This window comes from Lissotriton helveticus, chromosome 7, assembly GCF_964261635.1.
Source record: "Lissotriton helveticus chromosome 7, aLisHel1.1, whole genome shotgun sequence".
NCBI lineage: Eukaryota > Metazoa > Chordata > Amphibia > Caudata > Salamandridae > Lissotriton > Lissotriton helveticus.
The window spans coordinates 719643344-719666336 of NC_136068.1; the positions used below are offsets into that span (position 1 = coordinate 719643344).

Below are 22993 nucleotides of genomic sequence, written 5' to 3' on the forward strand. Positions count from 1 at the left end.
GTAGGCATTGCTTGGAGCTGAACTCGCGCAAAACTGAAGTGGTATTGTTTGGTAATCTCTTTCCACCTTAGTCTCCGGCTTGGTGGCCAGACAACATGGGCTCTCCTCCTACACCAGTAGTAAAAGCCAAGAATCTTGGCTATAGTATGGATGAAAAACTTAATTTTGAGACCCAGGTTTCCAAGGTTGTTTCTTCTTCCTATATTACCATCAAAACCTTAAGAAAAATCCTTCCCTTCATTCCAAAAAAACAAGAGAAAAACGGTTGTGGCCTTGCTAGTTTTGTCCAAATTGGACTATTGCAATGGTCTATATATGAACCTCTAAGCCAGACTACTTAGGAAGTTGCAGGTGGTACAAAATGCCGCAGCTAGATTAATCCTGGACATTCCTAAATATCAGTCTGCAAGGACAGGTATCCAGGACCTTCATTGGCTTCCTGTCTGCCAGCGCATTAAATTCAAGGCACTCTTCATTGCTCACAAGGCACTGCATAGAGAAGTTCCTAAATTTCTTTGGTATGTTTTCAGCTGGTACTCTCCAAATAGACCTCTTACATCAGCTAACGCCAGCTTGGTGACCACTGCTAGAATCATAAGGACGAGCTGGGGTGGTAGGAGCTTCAGTTATAATACCATCAAGCAGTGGAACTCTCTCCCATTATACCTCAGCATGATACCTACCTTCCTCGATTTCAGAAAACAACTTAAGACGTGGCTTTTTAGAAATGAGCTGTCTTGGCGTAGTATGTTTAAGCTTGAAAGCTCCAAGACACCTACGGGTATAAGCGCGCTATATACGTTTTAATAACATAACATAATTTTCAGTATAAAACATGCCTTAGTCTTAAGTTGGACAGGAGACCGATGGGTAACCTTTCTTTCTATTTTATATACAATAACTTTTTTTTTGTTTTAATAACTTTATTTACCATTTTACAACAGTACATTGATCGAAAACATGAGTGCACACTGTTCATACCTTGGCTACAAAAGGAATAAAAAAAAACACACCAATTAGAGTAATATTCCAATGGGAGCACTATGTATGTCTATATTTGCTTCTTTGACCTGGCTAGATTCCACTACCCACCAATAAGTCCAACAAATTAAATATTGATGCCACAGCCCAGATGTCGCGACCCAAGAGGCTTTACATGAGAGTAGTAATTGAAAAAGTGTAATAACAAGCATAAGATAGGATGTCATACCGTGTAAGTTCACCCTACTTCAGTCGGTTCTCTCCCCTCCTCTAGCAGCGAGTCAAGTGTCCGGCGTGCAGCCTCTGTGTAACTTCTGAATGGCCCCAAGATGTCTTTAGGGCGTGAGGCGCGTGGCAACGTGCAAGCATAAGTCTCACTATTTGTACTACAATAAGCCAAACTATTCAACCAGTTCTGCAAAGTGGTAGCCCTTTTTCCTCCCCAGTTAATAGCGATCTCTCTCTTGGCGAGCAGAAATCCAATAGCAGCAAATCTCCGCACTCCTTTGGGGATGTTCATAACATAACCCAAGAGTGCCACTTCAGGGATAGGGGCGAGAGTGAGGTTAAGCATGTGTCCTAATGTTAGATGTATCACCTCCCGGTATGGCAGTAGTTTGGGACATGTCCATGTTAGGTGTGTAAAATCAGCATGTGGAGCCTTACACTTCAAACAGTAATGGAGTCTGAATGGATCAATTCTATTGGAGTTTTCTGGCGTAATATACATTCTACGCAGAAATTTATAGAGCAATAACCTATGCCGACTATTTAATGAGACATTTTTAGTGACCTCACAGCACTTTCCCCACTGGTCATCCAAGATGCGGTGTCCCATGTCGGCCTCCCATGCCTAGCGCGAATTTGGCGTCGTTAATGGGGAGGAGCGCCGAACACGCTTTATATAATTTGGAAATCAAATATTACCCCCCTGAGTTTCTATGATAATGGATAGGGGGACGAAAGATTCAGGTTCTACGCGAAAGCTGGGGAAAGTTGCCTGCACCGCTGAGCGGACACTATGCATAACGAAGTGGTCCATAAAAGTGGCCGTGCGGAAGCGATCCTCATCAGTCATGGAGAACACATGGCCACCTGGGAATAAATCACCAAATTTGACGATTTTAAAGGAGGTAAGAGTGCGCTGTACTAGTCTTTCGCCCATGATGGGCATCCACTGGGGGTTGGTAATCCGCAAGGCAGATGCATATAATAGGAAAGCTCCCATAGTTCGTTGCAGTTTGTCCGAGGCCTAACTGGTGGTGGACACCGTCTGGTTCTCATTAGGATCCCTGGGTATGCCCCTGGGGAGCACAACAGACAGGGCGTTAGGAAGCGCAAAATTCGCCTCAGGATGGAGAAAAGGAATTCTGGCGGAACCAGGCATGTGTGTAACTGCACTGGGCCATGAGAAAGTATAGCTTGTGGTCAGGAACTCCATGTTAATCGAATAACTATTTGGCAGGGGGATAGGGATGTTGTTAAACAAATATAAAAATTCGGAGAGGACTATCATTTTAATCAATGCGACCCAACCGGCAATAGACAATGGGAGTCGCAGCCATCTCTCCACCTGCGACCTCAGGGCGATAACCGCCTGGCCATAGTTGAGACGAATAATTTGAGCCGAGTCTAAATGCAAATGGATACCCAAATACTTGGTGGAGTCAGTGCACCATTCCAGTGGGAATTTGCATTCCCACTGCTTCATGCTGGGAGTCAAGGGGAATGTAACTGATTTGCGCCAATTAATATGTAGACCAGGAAATCGTCAGAGTCTGATCGTTTCACTTATCAGAGGTTCCAGATTTTTCTGGCGTACCCGAACATATAAAATGACAATGTCAGCATACAGAGAGACTAATAGGGGGCCGGTGTTGAACTGGAGTCCCCGCTGCAAGTGGCTCTCCTTAAAATGTCGAACGAAGGGATCCATGGTGAGAATGAACAACAACGGCGACAGGGGGCACTCCTGGCATGTGCCACGGGATAAAGAAAAGGGGCGAGATAGTGTACCATTCATGCATATTCTGGTGGAGGGATTACTATATAATAAAGCTATGGTAGCAATGAATCCCTTGGGCATCCTCATCCTGCGCATAACCGATATGAAAAAGGGCCTCTCAAGGGAGTCAAATGCCTTCTCGGCGTCCAACAAAATTGCGGCAGCTGGGACTTCAGGGCTGATCCTATGAAGAATGCGCAACAGAGTTTGAAGATTTAAGGAAGTGGATCTGTGTGGGAGAAAACCTGACTCGGCGGGTGAAATGATGAACTCCAACAGGAGCGATAATCGAAGAGCAATTATTTTGGCCAAAAATGTTGTAATCGAAATTGAGTAATAACAGGGGTCTGTACGAGCCAAGGTACGCAGTGTCCTTACCTTGTATATGAGACAGTTAAGGTGGGCTGTATATATTGTGTGCCTCCTTGCCATAAAATTCAGCTAATGTTTCCAAAGGATTCAGAAAAGGGGGTGGTGATGAACAGAGTGCCTGAATTAAGCAGACCACTCTTACCCAGTCCAAAGATCAGGGCTTGATCCATCAACGTTTTTTAGCTCACTGCACCATCCCAGCTCAGAACTTGGCTATATGCAAATTAGTCTGTTCCTGTCCCAGTGCATGATGGGAACAGGGCAAACCAAACTACCAAGCCAATTCTTGTACTGGGAAGGAAACAAGCTTCCGGGGACCGGTTTCTGCCATTTCAGGCGTCGTCGGCCCGGCTTGCTTGAATCCTGATGGTGCAATGAGCAAGGGACTCACATCTGAGTATACCCTTCCACGCTTATGGTGGACAAAATGATTCAGAAAAGGGGGTGGTGATGAACTAAGTGCCTGAATTAAGCAGACCACTCTTACCCAGTCCAAAGATCAGGGCTTGATCCATCACCGTTTTTTAGCTCACTGCACCATCCCAGCTCAGAACTTGGCTATATGCAAATTAGTCTGTTCCAGTCCCAGTGCATGATGGGAACAGGGCAAACCAAACTACCAAGCCAATTCTTGTACTGGGAAGGAAACAAGCTTCCGGGGACCGGTTTCTGCCATTTCAGGCGTCGTCGGCCCGGCTTGCTTGAATCCTGATGGTGCAATGAGCAAGGGACTCACATCTGAGTATACCCTTCCACGCTTATGGTGGACAAAATGATTCAGAAAAGGGGGTGGTGATGAACAGAGTGCCTGAATTAAGCAGACCACTCTTACCCAGTCCAAAGATCAGGGCTTGATCCATCACCGTTTTTTAGCTCACTGCACCATCCCAGCTCAGAACTTGGCTATATGCAAATTAGTCTGTTCCTGTCCCAGTGCATGATGGGAACAGGGCAAACCAAACTACCGAGCCAATTCTTGTACTGGGAAGGAAACAAGCTTCCGGGGACCGGTTTCTGCCAGGGACAGACTAATTTGCATATAGCCAGGTTCTGAACTGGGATGGTGCAGTGAGCTAAAAAACGGTGATGGATAAAGCCCTGATCTGTTGACTGGGTAGGAGTGTTCTGATTAACTCAGATACTCTGTCCATCACCACCCCCTTTTTGTAATTATTTTGGCCACCATGAGTGTGGAAGGGTATGCTCAGACATGAGTCCCTTGCGCATTGCGCCATCAGGATTCAAGCAAGCCGGGCCGAAGACGGCTGTAATGCCAGAAACCGGTCCCCGGAAGCTTGTTTCCTTTCCAGTGAAGAATTGGCTTGGTAGTTTGGTCTGCCCTGTTCCCATGATGCACTGGGCCAGGGACAGACTAATTTGCATATAGCCAGGTTCTGAACTGGGATGGTGCAGTGAGCTAAAAAACGGTGATGGATAAAGCCCTGATCTGTTGACTGGGTAGGAGTGTTCTGATTAACTCAGATACTCTGTCCATCACCACCCCCTTTTTGTAATGTTTCCAAAGGAAGCGCGTTCTAAAAAGAAATATGGAAAAGTCTGATTTATCTTTAAAAATATGTTCTGCAATCCTGCACTTACTGGGCGGGAGATATTCATTGCTTACTAATACAGTGAAGATACTAAGGCATGTCTGTGGATATCTTGTAGAGGTTGTGCTCCAACCTGAAAGGGGTTTGATGAATTTTGTATTGTCACTCAAAGCTCCCTCTGCATTAGTGGCCATATCATACAGGAACCTCCTTTTTCCATTTGCTTTTTTTTTTTTCCTTAAAAGATTTTTATTGAAAATTGAGTTGCATCAACAGTTATGTAGTACAGCAAATAAATTGTGATGGCATGCATCAACAACAATCTTGAGTCATTTAAGCGTGGCACAGTACAACGTAGTAGAATATGCGCTTTATATACCCCCCCATGTCCCTTGGGTGGCGTACAGTGTGGCTGGGCATGCCCCGTCAATCTGTCCAAGCTAGTCACTGTCGTCTGATTCCAGTTCTGGTGGGGGGGTTCGCAGATATCTCCCTGATGATGATCCCACTTTCCCCACACTCTCGTCCATTTTTTGGGGCAGCCTCTGTGTGTGTGTGTGTGTAGGCAGATTTTTCTGTCACCATTGCGTGGTCCATGTCTCGACACCATTGCTGGTGCGTTGGGGAGAGTTCTGATCCCCAGCACTGATCTATGTTACGTTTGGCTAAGGTCGTCCCCAGTGTCACCCAATCTTGGTCAATGTGATTCAAATCCGTGGGCTCCCATATGTTAAGTTAGCAGCGTTGCGGGGTCAATGGGATCATTATTCCCTTTGCTTTTTGAAAACCATGAGTATAGAGATGTTGTTTTCACAAAGCAATCAAAAGGAATTATGGACTGACGTTTCCCAACATTTACCCACATAATTAATCTGATGACACTGCTGTGCATCACTGTGAACCTGTGTTTCAAAGAAGATGTTTGTTCTCAATAAAGCTACTTGCCATAACCTTACTTTGCAAGGAGTGTTCATTTGACATGCTTTAATATGGGAACTGGCAGTTCAAGGCCAAATGGGGCTGTCCATGCTAGAGGTAGGGTGGTGGGGTCTAAGAGGGAATTGGAGAATATTTAAGATGATCACATTACATTAGGTGGTTTATCTAATAGTAAATTAAGCTTTCCTCATGCCTTCTTCTGTTGTCCTTCAGGCTTGTGGAGGACAGCTTCCAGACAACAAGGTTATCGCCACTGAGCTGAACGCCCTGCCAGAGCTGAAGAAGTACATGAAGCGAGTGATGCCTTTCGTTGCTATGATTAAGGTAATCTGGAGTGAGATTGTGACACATTAACCTTGGAGTGGACTGTACAAGAAGTAAACATGTTTGTTGAGGCTGTGCTTTCTGATGAGGGCCCCAATGCAACAATCACTTTAGTTGGTAATGTACATAGTGGTGGCTCGTAGTCTTGTTGTTAAAGCAGACGTTTTCTCTCGTCGTATTTAACCCATCTTCTAGCACCAGGGGGCTGTGGTACAAGGATAGACAACAATCAAGTGGGCTTGACGGGCACATCCGTGTGGCTCTTGTATTTGGTTTCTTATAATCCCCTGTGCCCGACTTGGGATCGATGCAGTGACCCTTCATTGCACCCTGTGCATGAACATTTACTAAGGGTAATTAGGCTAGTGAATTCATCGCATTCAAAACCTCCATTTAAATGTAAGTGTGTGACCTGCATCCGAGGGATCAGTTCCATAGCTGCTCTGATGCTAGACCAGTGTAAACCCAGTTTTAATGGTCAGTAAGAGAAGAAACACCCAAAACAGTAACAGCTGCTGGCCGGGTTTGAGGTTACAACAAAGCAATGCTAGGTAGCAGTTATCAGCTCCTAAAGCGGTAGCGTGCCAAATTTGACACTACAAACATCATTCATTAACCTTGTACAGGTGTCAGCCAAATACCTTTGTTTGGAGACACCCCTTAATAGTTCCTTCTAGTAGTTGTGCACCAAAATATTAATAGCAACTGGTGTTTGCTTGTAGAAGTGCCCAACATAGCCCAGCATGGCCTCCTCCTTTCGTGATTTGTTGCCAGGCTTCTGAAGTTTCTAGTCTTTGGATGTGTGCAGACCCCCAATGCTGATCTGCTTTTTAAGATCTCTGCACATCTGATCTTGTGTAGAACACCAGCTCCAAGATTCTTGTCAGTGATCCTCTTGACTACTCTTTTTGTTTTTTAAATCCCACTCACAAATGCCTATTAAAACGTTTACAACACACCTTTTTAGTGGTCCACATATTTACAGTCCTGCATAGAAAACCTATGTAGTTCCCCCACTAACAGGTTCCATGTGAACACATGCTCCGTCAAGGAGTTTCATTCACTCTTTGTGAAAGCTCGCTTCATCACAGGAATTATGCCAGAAACTCCTCCGTGAACATTTCTGTTTTTTGCACCATATGTGCTGCTTGCAAAGACCCTACTTATCAGTGCTGATCTTAGTGTGTTTTATGAAAACCAAGATGGGAAATTTTTACATTCAGTAAACAAAAAAACACACTACTGCAACCTTTGGAACAATAACTGTTAAATCCTGTAATTGCATTGGGCTAACAGCACTACGCTTCCATGGAATGGAATACTCACATGTAGAGCGTGTTTTCCCCTACAAGCATGCCATGATGTGGTGCTGGGAAGTGTGTTTTCAATAGTATTTCTTCCTTTGGTTTTTAGCTTACTTTGGCTTTAGGAAACGACATAGGCCTTTGGAGCAGAATAGATTGCCACATTCTGTACAGGTGGAGATGAGGCTGATTGGGAAAGCTTGTAAAGGACACTCACGGCCTTGTTTTCTCTCCTACAATCTGATTCTCCCAGTGAGTCTTGTAGTTGCGTACATTATCAGAACCATCAGCTCTGCCATGTTGTTGGCTGATGGATGTGGCCTTTCGGTATCAGTAGGTGAGGAGCTGGTCTATAGGAAGCAAAGAGGTTGGGTGGTTTATAGTTCTGGATCTGGCATCTGAGTTTGGTTGCTGGCAACCATAATTTGGTAAATCAATGCATGCATATTGTCAAAAACGTGCACCCTGGACATTTTTCCATACTGGTTGCTAAGTACGTCAACGGTGGTTAGGCAAACTTTCTGTGTCAGTTGAATGTTCCCTATTGGCATGCTGTGGGTTTTTTGACGCAAGCTTCGATACCCCAAATACACATATGAAAAGTGATTGAGTGGAATGTGGTAGATGATCCTGGAAATTCTGGATGTCTTTTAAATATTGCATTAGATATTGCAGTTCTTCCTCAACCATGTTTCACTTCGCAACTTAACTTCCTTAACTTGTGGCAGGAAAATCTGGAGAAGAAAGGACCACGGGTACTGGACCTGGTGCTAGAGTTCGATGAGCAGGCGGTGCTGATGGAGAACATTGTCTATCTGACCAGTAACTTGGAGGTTAGTCTTCTTTGGGCTTTAATGCATGATGTCAGGATTGATCAATTTTAGTGGCCTCATGATTTTGGCTCTCGACAGCGGTGCCAGCAGAAGTCACAAAGCTAATTACTTAATTGTCAACTGTGGAGTTTGACTACCACAAACTTCATTTGTGTCAGAACCAGCTAAAACCTTAAATAAATTAGAAGTATCCATTTGGTTAAAGTAATGCACTATATAACTTACTATTTAATGCTGGATGACTTAAGTTCGCCTTACAAACTTGAGGCCCAACGTCTGACAGTGGGATCACAAAGAAGTTGATGTTTTTGTACAACGACTGCTTCACGACCTCACCTTTATTTCATACTGTAAATGATGTACAAGACAATTGCATCTCAAAATACCCATTCAGTAAGATTTGCAGAACCGTGCCACATAAGTACTAATGAGGCAGGAATCCATTTTGCAAATTCCGCGTAATGCCTGTGAATACAGACATGGAGGCCTGTGAGAGACAGGAGTCCTCAATCCCTACATTCATAATTATGTGATGAGATTTTTTTCTGAGTTGAGCGCTGGTCCCTTTAAGTGACAGGCAGCATTAAAAAAAAATCAAAGGAAGGTTGTGATGCTGTTCCTTTGTCTTCTCTTTCCACTGCCCAAAGCTGTAATTTACAAAGTAGAAACTATCCGTCAGTCATCTTCCACTTTGCAATCCATATCACGTGCTTTGACCAGTCTGAGTCTGGTCAGTGGATTGCAACTACAACTACAATTGCGGTCTCAGAACATTGATAGATGACATTGTGAATCGTAGGAAGGAGTTGGATGCCCCATTCATGCCCCTGTCCACCTTCTGGATTACAGTAAGTAGTAGAGTACCATTCGTACATTTTGACATTGGATCTTGCAGTTGCAAAAATGGTTATGTTGCAAATTGCAGAGTTTGCCCCCAAATCCATTTGTACATTAATAAAAGTGTTATTTCCTAAGTATTGGGTGACTTTGCTGACTAATGGAGGGTCTCTGTCTTGTATGTTAAAGGTACTCTCGTCACATAAGTTTAGTTGTTGCTAAATTGAACAGAAATCTTTTTCCTGCTAGTAACAACAGTTGCAAGCAGCAGTATCAGACCAAACATGTGAGAAGACCAATTTTATTTAGAATCAAGTCTTGTGCTGATTTCAATTAATCTGAGCATCAAGGCTCCTTCAGATCTTTTGTTTGCTGTATGTACTTCAGATCTGTTAGGATGGCCCTCCTATGTTTCTCTAGATCAGTGTAGGCGACTAAATGTAATGCAAGTTCTTCTGGCAGTTATTGTATGCATTCATAGAGCTCTAGTGCAAGTAGTGCCTAACATACTATGTGACTGTTCTCAGAAGTGCAAATAACAGTTCGTTGGAGAGAGATCTGCTAGTGTTGGAACATGTATACTCGAAGTATTTGTTACAGAAATCCAGATTTGGCTTTAAAATTGGACATGTTTGTCTCTAATTGTGGGAGAAAAAATCTTTTTTTAGGGAATAAAAAAGTAATTTATAATGAAGGTTTTTTTCAAGCAGGTAAAACATAACTTTTTTTTTCCCGAAAGCCCTTTTTTGCATCAAACTGCAACAAAGTGGTCCTACATGAGCTCACTGTTAGTGGCCGCGACCTGAAAATATTACTAGAAGACTGGGGCACTGCACTGGTGAAAGCTTAGGCAGGGCTTTGTTTTTCATACATACTATTTTTTCTGTTGGCAGTATTTGCTATGGTATACCACTTAACTCTTATGCTCGTTTATACATGGTGCACTGTAACCATACCCACTGATACCAGCTAAATTTCATGTATCCCCTGGGATGCATCTATCCGGTTTTCCCCGGCCCACATCCTCTGTAATAGTGAAGAAGAACCAGTCCATTCATCCTCATAGACCTAAAATTCCCCTTTTCACCATAACATTTCTGATTATTTATATGCTCATAGTATTGTATCGCATTATATAGCGCTTACTACCCCTGGTGAGGCGTCAAAGCGCTTTTTCTGAAGGTAGCACGCTACTCCGTAACCCAAAAAGGATTAGTGGTGAATTAGTATAGTGAAATATGAAAGTAATTTCAGTGATGGATATGTTAGTCAGTTATTTCGATTGAGAAGGATAGTGGAGGGATAGAAGATGGAAAAAGGTTTGCATTTATATACCCCTGTTGGTGTATTGAACCGCTTTTTCAGCGAGTAGAACGCTACTCCAGAACCCATAAAGGATTAGTGGTGAATTAGTATGAAACCCGTACACAGAACTATCTGAAGAGGCAGGCTCATGGAATTCTTCAAGGCTCTGGTAAGTTTTGATCCTATTCTCGGTGTGCTGTCCTAGAGTTGTGTCCCTTTTTCATAATGGCCACGATATTTCATAAGGCCCTTCCTTATATGCGCTCCAACATGTGCCTTCAAGCAATAGACTATCAGGGTAGTGCAAAAGCAGCTTTCAGAGAAGAGGTTCAGGAAGGGTGCCATATTATCTACCTCCATAATAATGAGTTACATTGAAGCATCCTTTGTAATATTTAAATGCCTGTTTCTACCTAAATTCCCATTTAATCCACAAGACAAGCACCCTCAGTGTAATCCATTTCTATGTAATCTGCCACTTTGTGAGGCAATTAAATGAAGGACTGGAATGTGGCCTGAGCAGCCAGCAGTGGGTAAGAATAATGAAAGCAATCCTGCCATCACCTTTTTGAGTAGATGTCCTGAATTCTCTGAATATGCCTAGGCATGGGTTCAGTGCTTATTCTGTCACAGGATTTGAGGTACACCTCACTAATGAGACATAAGCAGACCGAACCCGGTGTGGAGTTGCTTTTGTTGTAGTCTGGAGGGGAATCTGGCATTTGGGCTAGACTTTTATCATTGAAACAGGACAATGGATAATTTGCATAAAGAAGGTCTCTGTCTAGAGTGGCATAGTGGACAAAAACCAATGGACTGGAGTGCGGCTACGAGGGACTGCCAGTGGCTGAGATTATTCCAAAGCAGTACAAAAGGGGGTGGTGATGGACGGAGCATCTGAACCAATCAAACACTCACACCCAGTCAAAAGATCTGGGTTTGATCCATCACCGTTCTTTAGCCCACTCTGCCAGACATGGCTATATGCAAATCAGTCTGACCCTGTGCCTCATGGGAACAGTCCAGCCCGAACTGCCAAGCCATGCCTTCCCTGGACCGGAAACAAGCTTCCGAGGACCGGTTTCTGGCATTACAGCCGTCTTCAGCCTGGCTTGCTTGAATCCAGTGGCAAAGGGAGCAAGGGACTCACGTCTGAGCATACCCTGCCACACTTATGGCGGCCAAAGCGGTAAAAAAAGGGGGTGGTGATGGACGGAGCATCTGAACCAATCAAACACTCACACCCAGTCAAAAGATCTGGGTTTGATCCATCACCGTTCTTTAGCCCACTCTGCCACCCCAGTTCAGACATGGCTATATGCAAATCAGTCTGACTGTGTGCCTCATGGGAACAGTCCAGCACGAAATGCCAAGCCATGCCTTCCCTGGACCGGAAACAAGCTTCCGAGGACCGGTTTCTGGCATTACAGCCGTCTTCAGCCCGGCTTGCTTGAATCCAGTGGCAAAGATTATTCCAAGCATTTTTTCAACTTTCATAACTTTGTTTGTTTTACTTGGAGAGGCAAGGAATGCCGGGGTCCAGGATGGTGTGATGTGAATGTGGCCTGTATAAAGGGGCTCAAGGCATCTTGTCTGCTCCATTGAATGTGGTGGATGTGCAAGGATGCCTTAAGGTCTGCTGAGCCCCCTTTCCATGCTCTATCATCATAGTACAAGAAGAAAAGTATTAGTTTTGGGATTGTGCAGGTGGTGCTCATGACAGAAAGTCCCATGACTGCTAAAACATCTGAAATCAGCTTGGACTAGCCAGGGCCCTGGAACCTTGATAGGTCAGGAGAAATCGTGAATGGGGCTGAAAGGAGTTCATCATGACCAGGCAATGGATGCCAGTGATTAATCAAAGCTGCAGTGGACCTGTGACATCGGGTCTTTATGGTGTGAGCTCTAAAGGGCTTGCCAGAGGTACTGGCGGCTGCTGGACTGCATGCAGAGAGACTGTTTTCTCTCAGTTAGCTCTCTGATCTTCTCAGCCCTTTGTGGAGATTAGAGGTGTCCCCCCTAAATACGAAGGAGGGTGTTTTCCTAAAGTGATTCTGCCCTCAGCTGGAGTGTTGCCTGAGTTCAGGACACCCTTCGTCTCGCCATTACATCTTAATTCTCCGAAAGTGGAGAGCTGGCCTGACTATGAAGGCGAGGACGAAAATAAGCAGAGAGGTGTTTTTAATCTGCATGCTCGCCTCCAAAGTAAGGGTCATAAAGAGTGGAACTATGATCCTGCTGACAACCATGATCTTGCCAACGGAAAAAAACTCTGTTGCGCTCAGGCAATGCCCTATATGTAAACTTAAAGGTATGATTAAAGCTGCAATTAAGACAGTGGAAAAAAAACTTGATGTTAAGGCTGTTCAAGTCTTGAATGTGGAGGAGACTGATGAAAGTTCAGTGGTCAAATGACAGCAGTTACAATCACAGCAGAGTGGCCAAGTCAGAATTTCGAGACTGTAAGAACATAGTTACAAATATCATCTGAAACTGAGTACTCGGTATGAAATTTAGGACAACCTGCTGAGGAGAACCCAGTTAAGATTGCATGCTGGCCCCTCATTGATTGCTACAGTACCACTTACTTTGGCGATGCTGGAGAAGATGAGCATAGCATATAGGGTGCAAAAAAGTAAAGGGACCTTCCCACTTTGCTGGGCACCTCCTGGACCATATTTTCACCAACTTTGGCTGCATCTCTGTCAATGAGCCCGCACCAGTTTTCTGGACAGACAACACCCTTGTCAAGTTCAGCATCCCCGTCCCAGTCCATACAAACATGCACTATTGCTGGACCAGCCTGCTAAAACTGGAACAGCAATACTGACAAGGACTAGAACACTGCCCTCAACACCCACTGACCCGAACACAGCAACAGCTTCCCCAAAGTCATCAAGAATTTTAACAATTGGAACACAATCTGCACCAAACTCCTGGCCACCGTCACACACAACAATGCAACAAGATCCAAACTACAGGCCAGTTGGTACACAAAGGAATATAGACTTCTTTAGTAGGGGATCTCTGTGTATAGTCATAATCTAGTGAATAGTCCCCCCATGTGCGTAACTATTGTAACTGGAGTTACAGGTAAGAAACTACTCCTTATGAAACGCCACTGCAAACAACTGGAGTGCCAATGGCAAGGTCATTGCAGACAGGAGCAGGATCGAATCCGCCCTGAGCGTTAGCACAAAATGATATGGATCACCAAACGTACCATTCTGGCGGACCGCTTCAATGCCAGCAACATCAGAAGCAAAGAAATCTTCGCCATTGTGATAGTTTCCCCTCACCATCAGCTTCCTACAACTCGATCACTTACTCACAGGACCTTTGCAACAATCTCTCTCCATTTTTCACTAACGAAATCACCGCCATTTACAGGTAATTTAGCTCACAACCGGACTCGACAGACCTTGCCAAATGCCTCCCGATCTTATCCAAAGAACCAATGCTAACACCATGGCCTGTCATCACCCCAGAAGAAACCGCCACCACCATGAAGTCTAGCCACTCAGGCTGCATTGGAACCTGCCACCACCATGACTACTCCAGAGTACTGCAACCTATCGGTGCCATTCTCACACCCATTCTGAATACATCCACCCCTTCCATGACCTATCAAGATTCTTGAAAACACGTAACTGTCCGCCCATTGCTGAAGAAACCTTCTATGGAACATTCAACGCTAACCAACTATAAACTGATCTCCCTGCTTCCATTCCCGGCCAAGGGCTTAGACAAATTATCTAAAGACACCTCACCGAATACCTCAACGATCACCTATTTCTCAACACCACTCAGTTTGGTTTCAGTCCCAATCATAGCATGGAAGCTGCTTTCATTGCTGCCACCGATGACAGCCGCATGACTCTCAGAGGAGGCAGGGATGCCCACATCCTCCTGGACCTCTCTGCAACATTTGCCACAGTCTCCGACCCCATCCTTACCTAACCCCTCTTTGACATTGGAATTCAAGGACATGCACTCTGATGGATCTGCTTCTTCCTGACAGTCAGCCTGGCAACGTACACTTCGGACACCCTCAATCTTATCTGCAGAGTTCCACAAGAATCCTCACTGAGCCCGACCCTCTTCAGCGCATACATGATCCCTCTAGTTGGCATAATCCACTCTCACGCTATCAACGTCTTCTCCTGTGCTGACGACACACAACTCATTTTTCCCTTACAGACCAGACCCCAGTACCCGGATCAATTCCAAAGCCTGCATGACTGATATTGCACACTGGATGAAGTGCAACTGTCTAAAGGTGAACACCAACAAGACTGAAATCATGATCTTCAGTAGGAGCACATCACTGTGGGACTCCACCTGGTGGGCAACAGAGCTAGGACTAACACCTGCCCCCACCACTACCACCCACACCAAGAACCTTTGGATCATCATCGACGGCAAACTCAACATGATTGCCCAAGTCAGTGCCATCACTGCTTCATGCTTCCATACTCTGCAGATGCTGAGGAAGATTTTCAAGTGGTTCCCAATCAGCTCCCTGAAACACTGTCATGGCAAACCATGGTCACAAGCAAACAGGACTACGGCAACACCCTCTATGCTGGGTTCAACAAATAACTAACTAGATGGCTGCAGACCATTCAGAACTTGGCAGCCGTGATCATTCCCAACCTCCCACGCTACACTCGAATCGCACCAAACCTGAAAAAGCTCCATTGGCTCCCCATTCAACAACGAGCACAATTCAAACTCCTCATCCACACTTTCAAGGCAGTAAATAACAATGGCCTAACATACCTCAACAATCGCATCTGCTTTCAAAGCCTTGCAGACATCGCCGCTCGTCCGGCAATGCAGTGGGCAATGATGGTGATCTGCACTCTGCAGGGACTCCGAAAAGATACAGTAGACTTTGCTGCTTATGAAAGTAGTGATGGGCAGTACCCATTTGATAACATGGCTAGGAAAAAGGATCTTGTGGCTATTTAAAAAAGTGTGCAAGATAGATCCAGGATTAAAACTACTATCCAGTTAAATTAAAAGCAGCTCTTCAGTATTTGCTTTACATGCTTGGATGCTGGTTCATCAACAGCCCGTAAGGAATTTCACATGAACTTCCCTGAGGGAAGGGCAATGAAAGACAAGGTATTTTGAGTAATGTATTACTTTCTACTGATTCTGTGTCTCTGCTATCCTCTTTCTTCCACCTTTCCATCCCCTGAGCAACTGGGCGTCACTTCATAATGGTTAGCATTATATTGGGTTGTAATTTCACTTTAAAGCTAATTAGCTTTGCATGTGGATGACAGGCTTAGTGAAATGTGTAAATATACTGAGGTCTTGTTACACTCTGGATTGCGCTATGCTTTCTCTGCTAATCTATAAATAAAGATTACAACCTAATCACCTTTTGAATGGGTTTATAAAAGATTGTTTTCTTTCTTGTAATTCTGCCTTTTCAATGAAACTAACATGAATTTTGATAGACCACTCTTTCTTTCTTTCTGGCCCAATACTTAGTTACTAATAAACTGTTAGTTATCACATTTGACATCACACCAACCTGACTAATGTCGAAGACTTTACGTTGATTGTCGGTGGAAGATGGGAAAAGTACCTAGTTTGAAACAATATGATGTGTGTGAGGAAGAGCTTGAAAATATAAGGAACCTGCTTGGTGGTTTTGTTTTCTGTCAACGTCCAAGAACTCTTAATTAAATAACCAACCTCAGGACAGCTATCTAGGATCCCTAGGAAAATGTGTGCAATGCGTATTCGAGGTTTAAGTTTGGTTTTAGTTTTGACTGCATTCCTGATTGATCTATTATGGTGTGACCCTAGTCTTTGCGGGAAAGCAAAAGATGCACAATTGATGGATGGAATGCAGAACAAATCAAAACATTCACCCCCAGTCAAGAGATCTGGGTCAAATCCATCATTCCTTTGCTCACCGTGCCACCCCAGTTTAGACCGGGCCATATGCTAATCAGTCTTGACCCTGTGCCTCATGGGAACAGTCAAGCCCGAATTGCCAAGCCAGGTCCTCCCAGGACCAGAAACAAGCATCCTAGGACCGGTTTCGGGGTTTCACCCCTCATCAGCCAAGATAGCTTGCATCAAGTGGATTTAACCCAGGTCTGTGACTGGGGGTGAATGTTTGATTACTTCAGAATTCCGTCCATCATCTGTTCTTTTTGCATTTGTCGCCCTAAGTGGGAAGGGTATGCCCAGACGTGGGTCCCATGCTCGCTGTGCCACCAGATTCAAGCTAGCCTGGCTGATGAGGGGTGTTACCCCGAAACCGGTCCCATGATGCTTGTTTCTGATCCAGGGAGAACCTGACCTGGAAGTTCGGGCAGGACCGTTCCCATGGGGTACAGGTTCAAGACTGATTTGCATTTGGTTGGGTCCAAACTGGAATGGCGGGCGTGCAAACAAACAATGAATTTAACCCAGATCTGTGACTGGGGGTGAATGTTGGATTAATTCAGCATTCCCTCCATCATCTGTTCTTTTTGCCCTAGTCTTTGCGGGGAAACATGCCTATTGGTAAAGCTAAACCCTCCTGTGAAATCACAGTGCCATAAAAACGCGCTGTTCAGCCATGTAGCCAGAATCGAAGCTCTGAATCTCGTCAGCAGTTTGTGATGATATGCATGTTCTGCTTTCTTGTGTAGTTTCTAAGTCCCTCTAATTGTTTCCCATTACATGCCCAGCTGGATCAGATTGAAGTGAAATTCGCCTCAGAAGCCGATGACAAAATACGAGAAGATTGTTGTCCCGGGAAGCCATTTTCAGTGTTCAGGACAGAAGTAAGTGAGAAGAGGATTTGCTATATATATTTAAAGCGGTCTACATGCAGTTCGGCTGCCTGTCAGTAAACAAAATATCAACTGTTGAGCTTTAATGTATTTTCACTAATGTTCTAGTCAGGAAGGAAGTGAATTTGACTCAAATGCATGTATACCGCTGGTTGGGGCTAAGGTCTTTGTGGTGTCCTGAGAATTGCATATATCTATATATATATATATATATATATATATATATATATATATACATATATATATATATTACTGCTCCCAGATTCCTGCGGTACTCCCCGCAAAGAAGACAAGCACTCAGGGTGGTGAGCTCAAAGATTTATTTTAGAGCTCACAGTGTCCAGACGCGTTTCGGCATTCGCCTTTGTCGATGGTAACATGGCGGTGCCGAAACAGCCGTTTTTTATGTTTACTTTTCCATAGAAATTGTTAACGGACAACAAGTTAATTTATCATCGCCATCTTGGAACATAGAAAGTCATCACAGTTCATTCAACACATAACCACATAAATAAGTGAATGCATTGGCATACAATTTGCATTTTGTGCAGACATTGTGGAAAGCTAAGAACAGAGTAGATCATCAGAAAAGGGAAGAACTGTTAGAACCCCGAGCTCAGGGAAGAAAAGAAAAAGCAGAAAAGAATGTGGGCTTTAGGATGATCACCACATACTCAAAGGATGCTACAAGACTCAGGCAGATATTCAGGAAACATTGGGGCCTGTTGCAGATGGACCCTATCATTGGAATGGAGATTCCAAGGAGACCCCTCCTGACGTTCCGAAAAGCCAGATCATTCAGAGACAGCCTCACGTGTAGTTATAAGAAGAAGGAACAGAAGGGTTTCGCTAAGGATGTGAAAGGTTTTCATCCCTGTAATCAATGCAAAGCCTGTGAAAGAAGCAAGAAAGTTGCTACCTACAAGATACCAGGGATAGAAAAACCGAAAACAATAAGCAAATTCCTAACTTGTACTACTCCCTATACGGTGTACTGCTTGCAGTGCCCGTGTGGGTTGAAGTACGTAGGAAGTACCATCCATCAAGCGAAGATTAGAGTGTTAGAACATGCCAGGGCGATAGCGAACGGCGATATGACGTACCCTGTGGCACGACACTTTAAGAATCTACATAAAGGAGACAGGGACCTGTTGACTTATTTCTGTTTAGATCATGTACCTATCAACCCCAGGGGTGGGGACAGGCTTATGACCCTTAGGAGGTTGGAATCAAGGTACATAATCGACCTCCAAACCAAGACCCTGGGAGGTCTTAACACACATGAGGAATTGGCTGTACATCTGGGTGACTAGGGAGCTGTGGAAAGGAAATGTGAATAATGAATTCAGATAGGATGGTTGTGATATAGACTATTGATTACGGACATTGTGTGACCGCCGAGGGACAGGATTGGACAAAGGTTCACATGGCATATGCCCATTCAGGGCGGTATCATGTAGACAGCGGAAGTGAACACTTCCGGAGTGCCCATCTGTGGGCGAGATTATGATTGTGATTTTGGTTTGAAGAAAAATATGATATATATTAAGAGACCAAATATTACACAAAATGCAAATTGTATGCCAATGCATTCACTTATTTATGTGGTTATGTGTTGAATGAACTGTGATGACTTGCATGTTCCAAGATGGCGATGATGAATTAACTTGTTGTCCGTTAACAATTTCTATGGAAAAGTAAACATAAAAAACGGCCGTTTCGGCACCGCCATGTTACCATCGACAAAGGCGAATGCCGAAACGCATCTGGACACTGTGAGCTCCAAAATAAATCTTTGAGCTCGCCACCCTGAGTGCTTGTCTTCTTTGCGGGGAGTACCGCAGGAATCTGGGAGCAGTAATATTGCGGAGGGCACCATCCGCTAAGGAGCACCCGCCCGTGAGTGCAAGGACTCGGTGCAATGCTGGAGCAAAGATATTATATATATATATATATATATATATATATATATATATATATATGTGTGTGTGTGTGTGTGTGTATACGTATGTATGTATGTATGTATATATATATGTATTTTAGAGAGAATTACTTTTGCTGTTTCTGTTTTCTGTGACGAGGGATCGTGCTGTGGAATGCAACATGATAGCTAACGTTGTAGCGTGTCTGTGCTACTTGTATGCAAGATGTTTTATATGTTTACTGTTTGGCTTGTCTTGGTGGCACATGCTCTTGGGATTGTGGTGATAGCTGGCATTGGGGTGTATCTTTACTATTTTTGATGTGGGCAGCATAATCTGCCCTATTTGTTATGTTGTGTTTAGTGGCTTGATGAAACGTGAGTTCGGGAGCAACTCAATTGCCGTCTTATTTCTGCTGTATTTGATACATCTGAGACTTTGGTCTACAATAATAAACGACTACCTGGGAGGAAGGTTCTGTTTAACAAAGAATCTGAACTTGTTTTTCTTGAATAAAGTGAGTTCTGCGCAAAGTAATTCATTATCTGACATCAGACAACCAACTAAAGTCAAAGGAAAAAACCCTTTAGATTAAAATCCAGAACCATAGTATGAAAGTATGAAATCAAGTAGGCTGTGACAAGCGCTAAGCATATATCACTGGGTAATGTGCACGGACCTGATTTGGAACGTTTGGCAAGCTTTGGGAACGTGTTTGTAAATCATAAGCTGGCCACTGACAGTCCTGCAGCAGCCGTGAAGTTTCATGGCATTATATAGGGATACCAACATTTATCGAGTAAAGCAAGCAGTGATTGAAGAGTCAAAATAGCACCTACTTATATGCTCTTGACATATTCTCCTTCCAAGCAAAAACATGTTTCTACAGACTGTTCAGTTATGATTAATGAACCAGTCCTCATGATATCAGAAGTACATAAGCAGGGTCAATGCAAATACTTTTCACTCCAGTTTTTCTGGCATATGAGCACATGTCTTGCTTTATTTTCAATCTGGAGTTCCCCTGTTGGTGGGTAAGATTTTGGAAAGGTCATTATTAGTGCTGAGATAGATTACAGTACCTGCAGTAAAACATTTCCTTGAGCGAATTTCCTCAGTGCATGTTCTCTACTCATCCTGATGCCCATTCTTACATTGCAACCACAACCAGTAGAAGTAGGCGTAGCCCATTAATCTAACATACTATTTAAGGACGCTCTTGCAGAGGTCAGCCCCTAACATTAGTGTGTCAGTGGTAGGATGCCTTCATGAATTTAATTGTGGGACAGTTTTTCTATGGGCAGAAATCTGAAATGGCTTTTGCCTTGCTGCAAACTTTCTCACACCTTCTCCACTGGATTGAAAAGATTTGTAGTTAGGCTGGATTGTTGCAAATCGATCCCTGAGCCATATTTTGCTTGGCTAATGGCTAGGGTCTTTCAGATTAGTAGAAATAAGTTCAGGACATCCAGCTAAACACGATTTGTTGGCTCAAGCGTAGATAGTACTGTGCTGTTACTCTTGTCTTTCATGATAATGAACACACCCTCATGCTGAATAGTGGTACATCCTGTGTCGTGTAGTGTTAGAGAACAGTTTACTAATTTTCCGAAGACAACACTGCATGCCTCTGCTGCTCATGCCAACTTGGTGCTGAAATTGCACCTATGGAATAAAGTACCACTGAACGCCGTTTCGTTTGATTACGAAGTAGTTTTCTTTGGGAACAAATCTTTTATTCTGTTCAGTCGTTTTGTAAATACCTTTTTCCATGACTTTACTATAAGCAGTCTTCTTTCATACTTCAGAGGAAAAGAAGGTGTGTTCCTGAAGCTGACCGTGAGCTTTGTCTCCAGCCTGTGTCATTGTTCTGATCTCTTTTCTGATTTTTTTCCCCCTGCTTCTTCACAGCCCGGGGTCCCCGTTTTCTTCATCAATCCTCAACCTGCTAATGGGCACTTCTCTGCAAGGGTTGAAGTCCGGCAAGGAGATGGCAGGGATGTGATCATCCGACGGCTGATGAAGATGGACAGAGGAATTAAAGGTAAAATCCAGTCTGCGTTGTGATGGAGCCCACATAAATAAGTGAGGTCTACCGGTTCACTTGCAGCACTAAAGCGCAGAACTCATTCCCCAATACACTAGAGGTGGATAAGATTACTGTGGAGTGCGTGTTGATACAGTGGTGAAGGGGAGGGTGCTTCCATGAGGCCGCAGGATAACTCTGACGTCATTTTTGATACAAAAAGTCATTTTTACCGTCTCTCCAGGGCTATGTGCTCCATATTTTATTTCCCATGGAAGAGAAACATTGGTCATTATGGTCAATATTTACATTTTTAATACGTTTTAGATTTTTTTGGTTGAGAGCAGGAGCTGAGGCAAAATATTGCAAATAAACTGTAACAATTTGCTAGGAATGCCTCACTCTGGCCATTTTCAATTAATTGCTTTATTGTTTAAGAGAGCTGAGGTGCTTTTCAGAAGTTTAAATGGTGAGCACAGTGCCTGAAAAAAAGCACTTTTTTAATAAACGATGTTATTGATTTTTTTTTTAAGCATAATTCATCACTTAAGCATAATATAATCACAGTCCTAAACGTTCAATCATATCATGAAATAGAAGTGAATACGTCTATGATCAATTACAGTCTCTTAGTAATAAGGTCAAGTTAGTGATGTGAAAGCTTTGGGTATTGTAAGAAAATGCCTCTTTTTGTATGGTCATCCCAAAAAGGTTTTGACTGATGTGGATTTTTCGAATCTAAGGGTACGCTGAAGCCTGCTAATCAGACCTCAGTGCCTGTGCCTGAACTTAAAGTGCGTATCTTAAATGGCTTGTACACAAATGGCATAAGCTAACTTATTTACAAGTCCCTAGTAAATAGTACCCCAGGGCTTGTAAGTTAGAGGGTCACTCCAGGGACTGCAGCACTGGTTGTGCCACTCTGGGTGGGACAAAGGTAATCCATGGCTCCTACTCTGCCACTGCAGACTGGGAGGGCAGTTTATAGATGCTAACTCGACTTTGCCTTTTAAAGTAATGGCAAATCCATGTCCTCTCTTTTTAATGTACATAAGTCACCCTTAAGGCAAGCCAAGTGAGCCCTAAGGCAGGGTGATGGATATTAAAAAGCGGCACACATATATGTAGATGTCACTCTTCTGTGAGGGTCTGATTTCAGAACTACCCATGACCCGATATGTTGGAGAAATGTTAGCCTTGAATAGAACAGTAATGAAATCTACTTGATGTATGAAACGGAAAGTATGTTGCAAAGAATATATGCCTTTATCCTATGACTTACCCGAAATGTCAAATGTTATGTTTAACATGAAAAAGCCAATAAAATATGTTATAAAAAAAAAAGCGGCACACATGTTTTTACATGTTCCAACAGTTTAAGCTTACCATTGTCATTTTTACTGTGGAAAGTCTGTTAGCCTGATTGGCGAGTACAGAGTTACAGGTTGCCATAGCAGTCCACTATGAAATGTATACTGTAAGGTATCAAAAAACTAGTTGCATTAAGATGAACTTGATGCCAAAGTCTAAATTAAAGTAATTTGTTGCAGTGTGCAACTTTTACAAAGTTGCCACCTTGTTGCCTTAAATCCCCTGTGCCTGTCCATGGTCGTACCCAGGCCTGTCCCTGAGACCGCTCCCGTCCCTCTTGGGGAGATGTGCGGACGACTCCTAGAAAAGGAGACAATGGAAGTGATCCAGTGCGGCACTAGAAATTACCTACAAAACCATCACCATACTCCTAAGGAGCTATTCTCACATTACTCATCAGTGGGGCCCATAACACTGC

At 43.7% G+C, this 22993-nt stretch overlaps 1 protein-coding gene across 1 annotated transcript in view; it reads left to right on the forward strand.

Moving 5' to 3' along the window:
- The window catches only part of LARS1 (leucyl-tRNA synthetase 1), a 238577-nt gene that overhangs the window by 190945 nt on the left and 24639 nt on the right, over positions 1-22993 (forward strand). Inside the window, exons 28-31 of the mRNA XM_078653048.1 lie at positions 6061-6171; positions 8204-8308; positions 17152-17247; positions 21090-21222. Of these exons, the coding sequence (XP_078509174.1) occupies positions 6061-6171; positions 8204-8308; positions 17152-17247; positions 21090-21222 (445 nt within the window). The remainder of the gene's footprint in view (positions 1-6060; positions 6172-8203; positions 8309-17151; positions 17248-21089; positions 21223-22993) is intronic.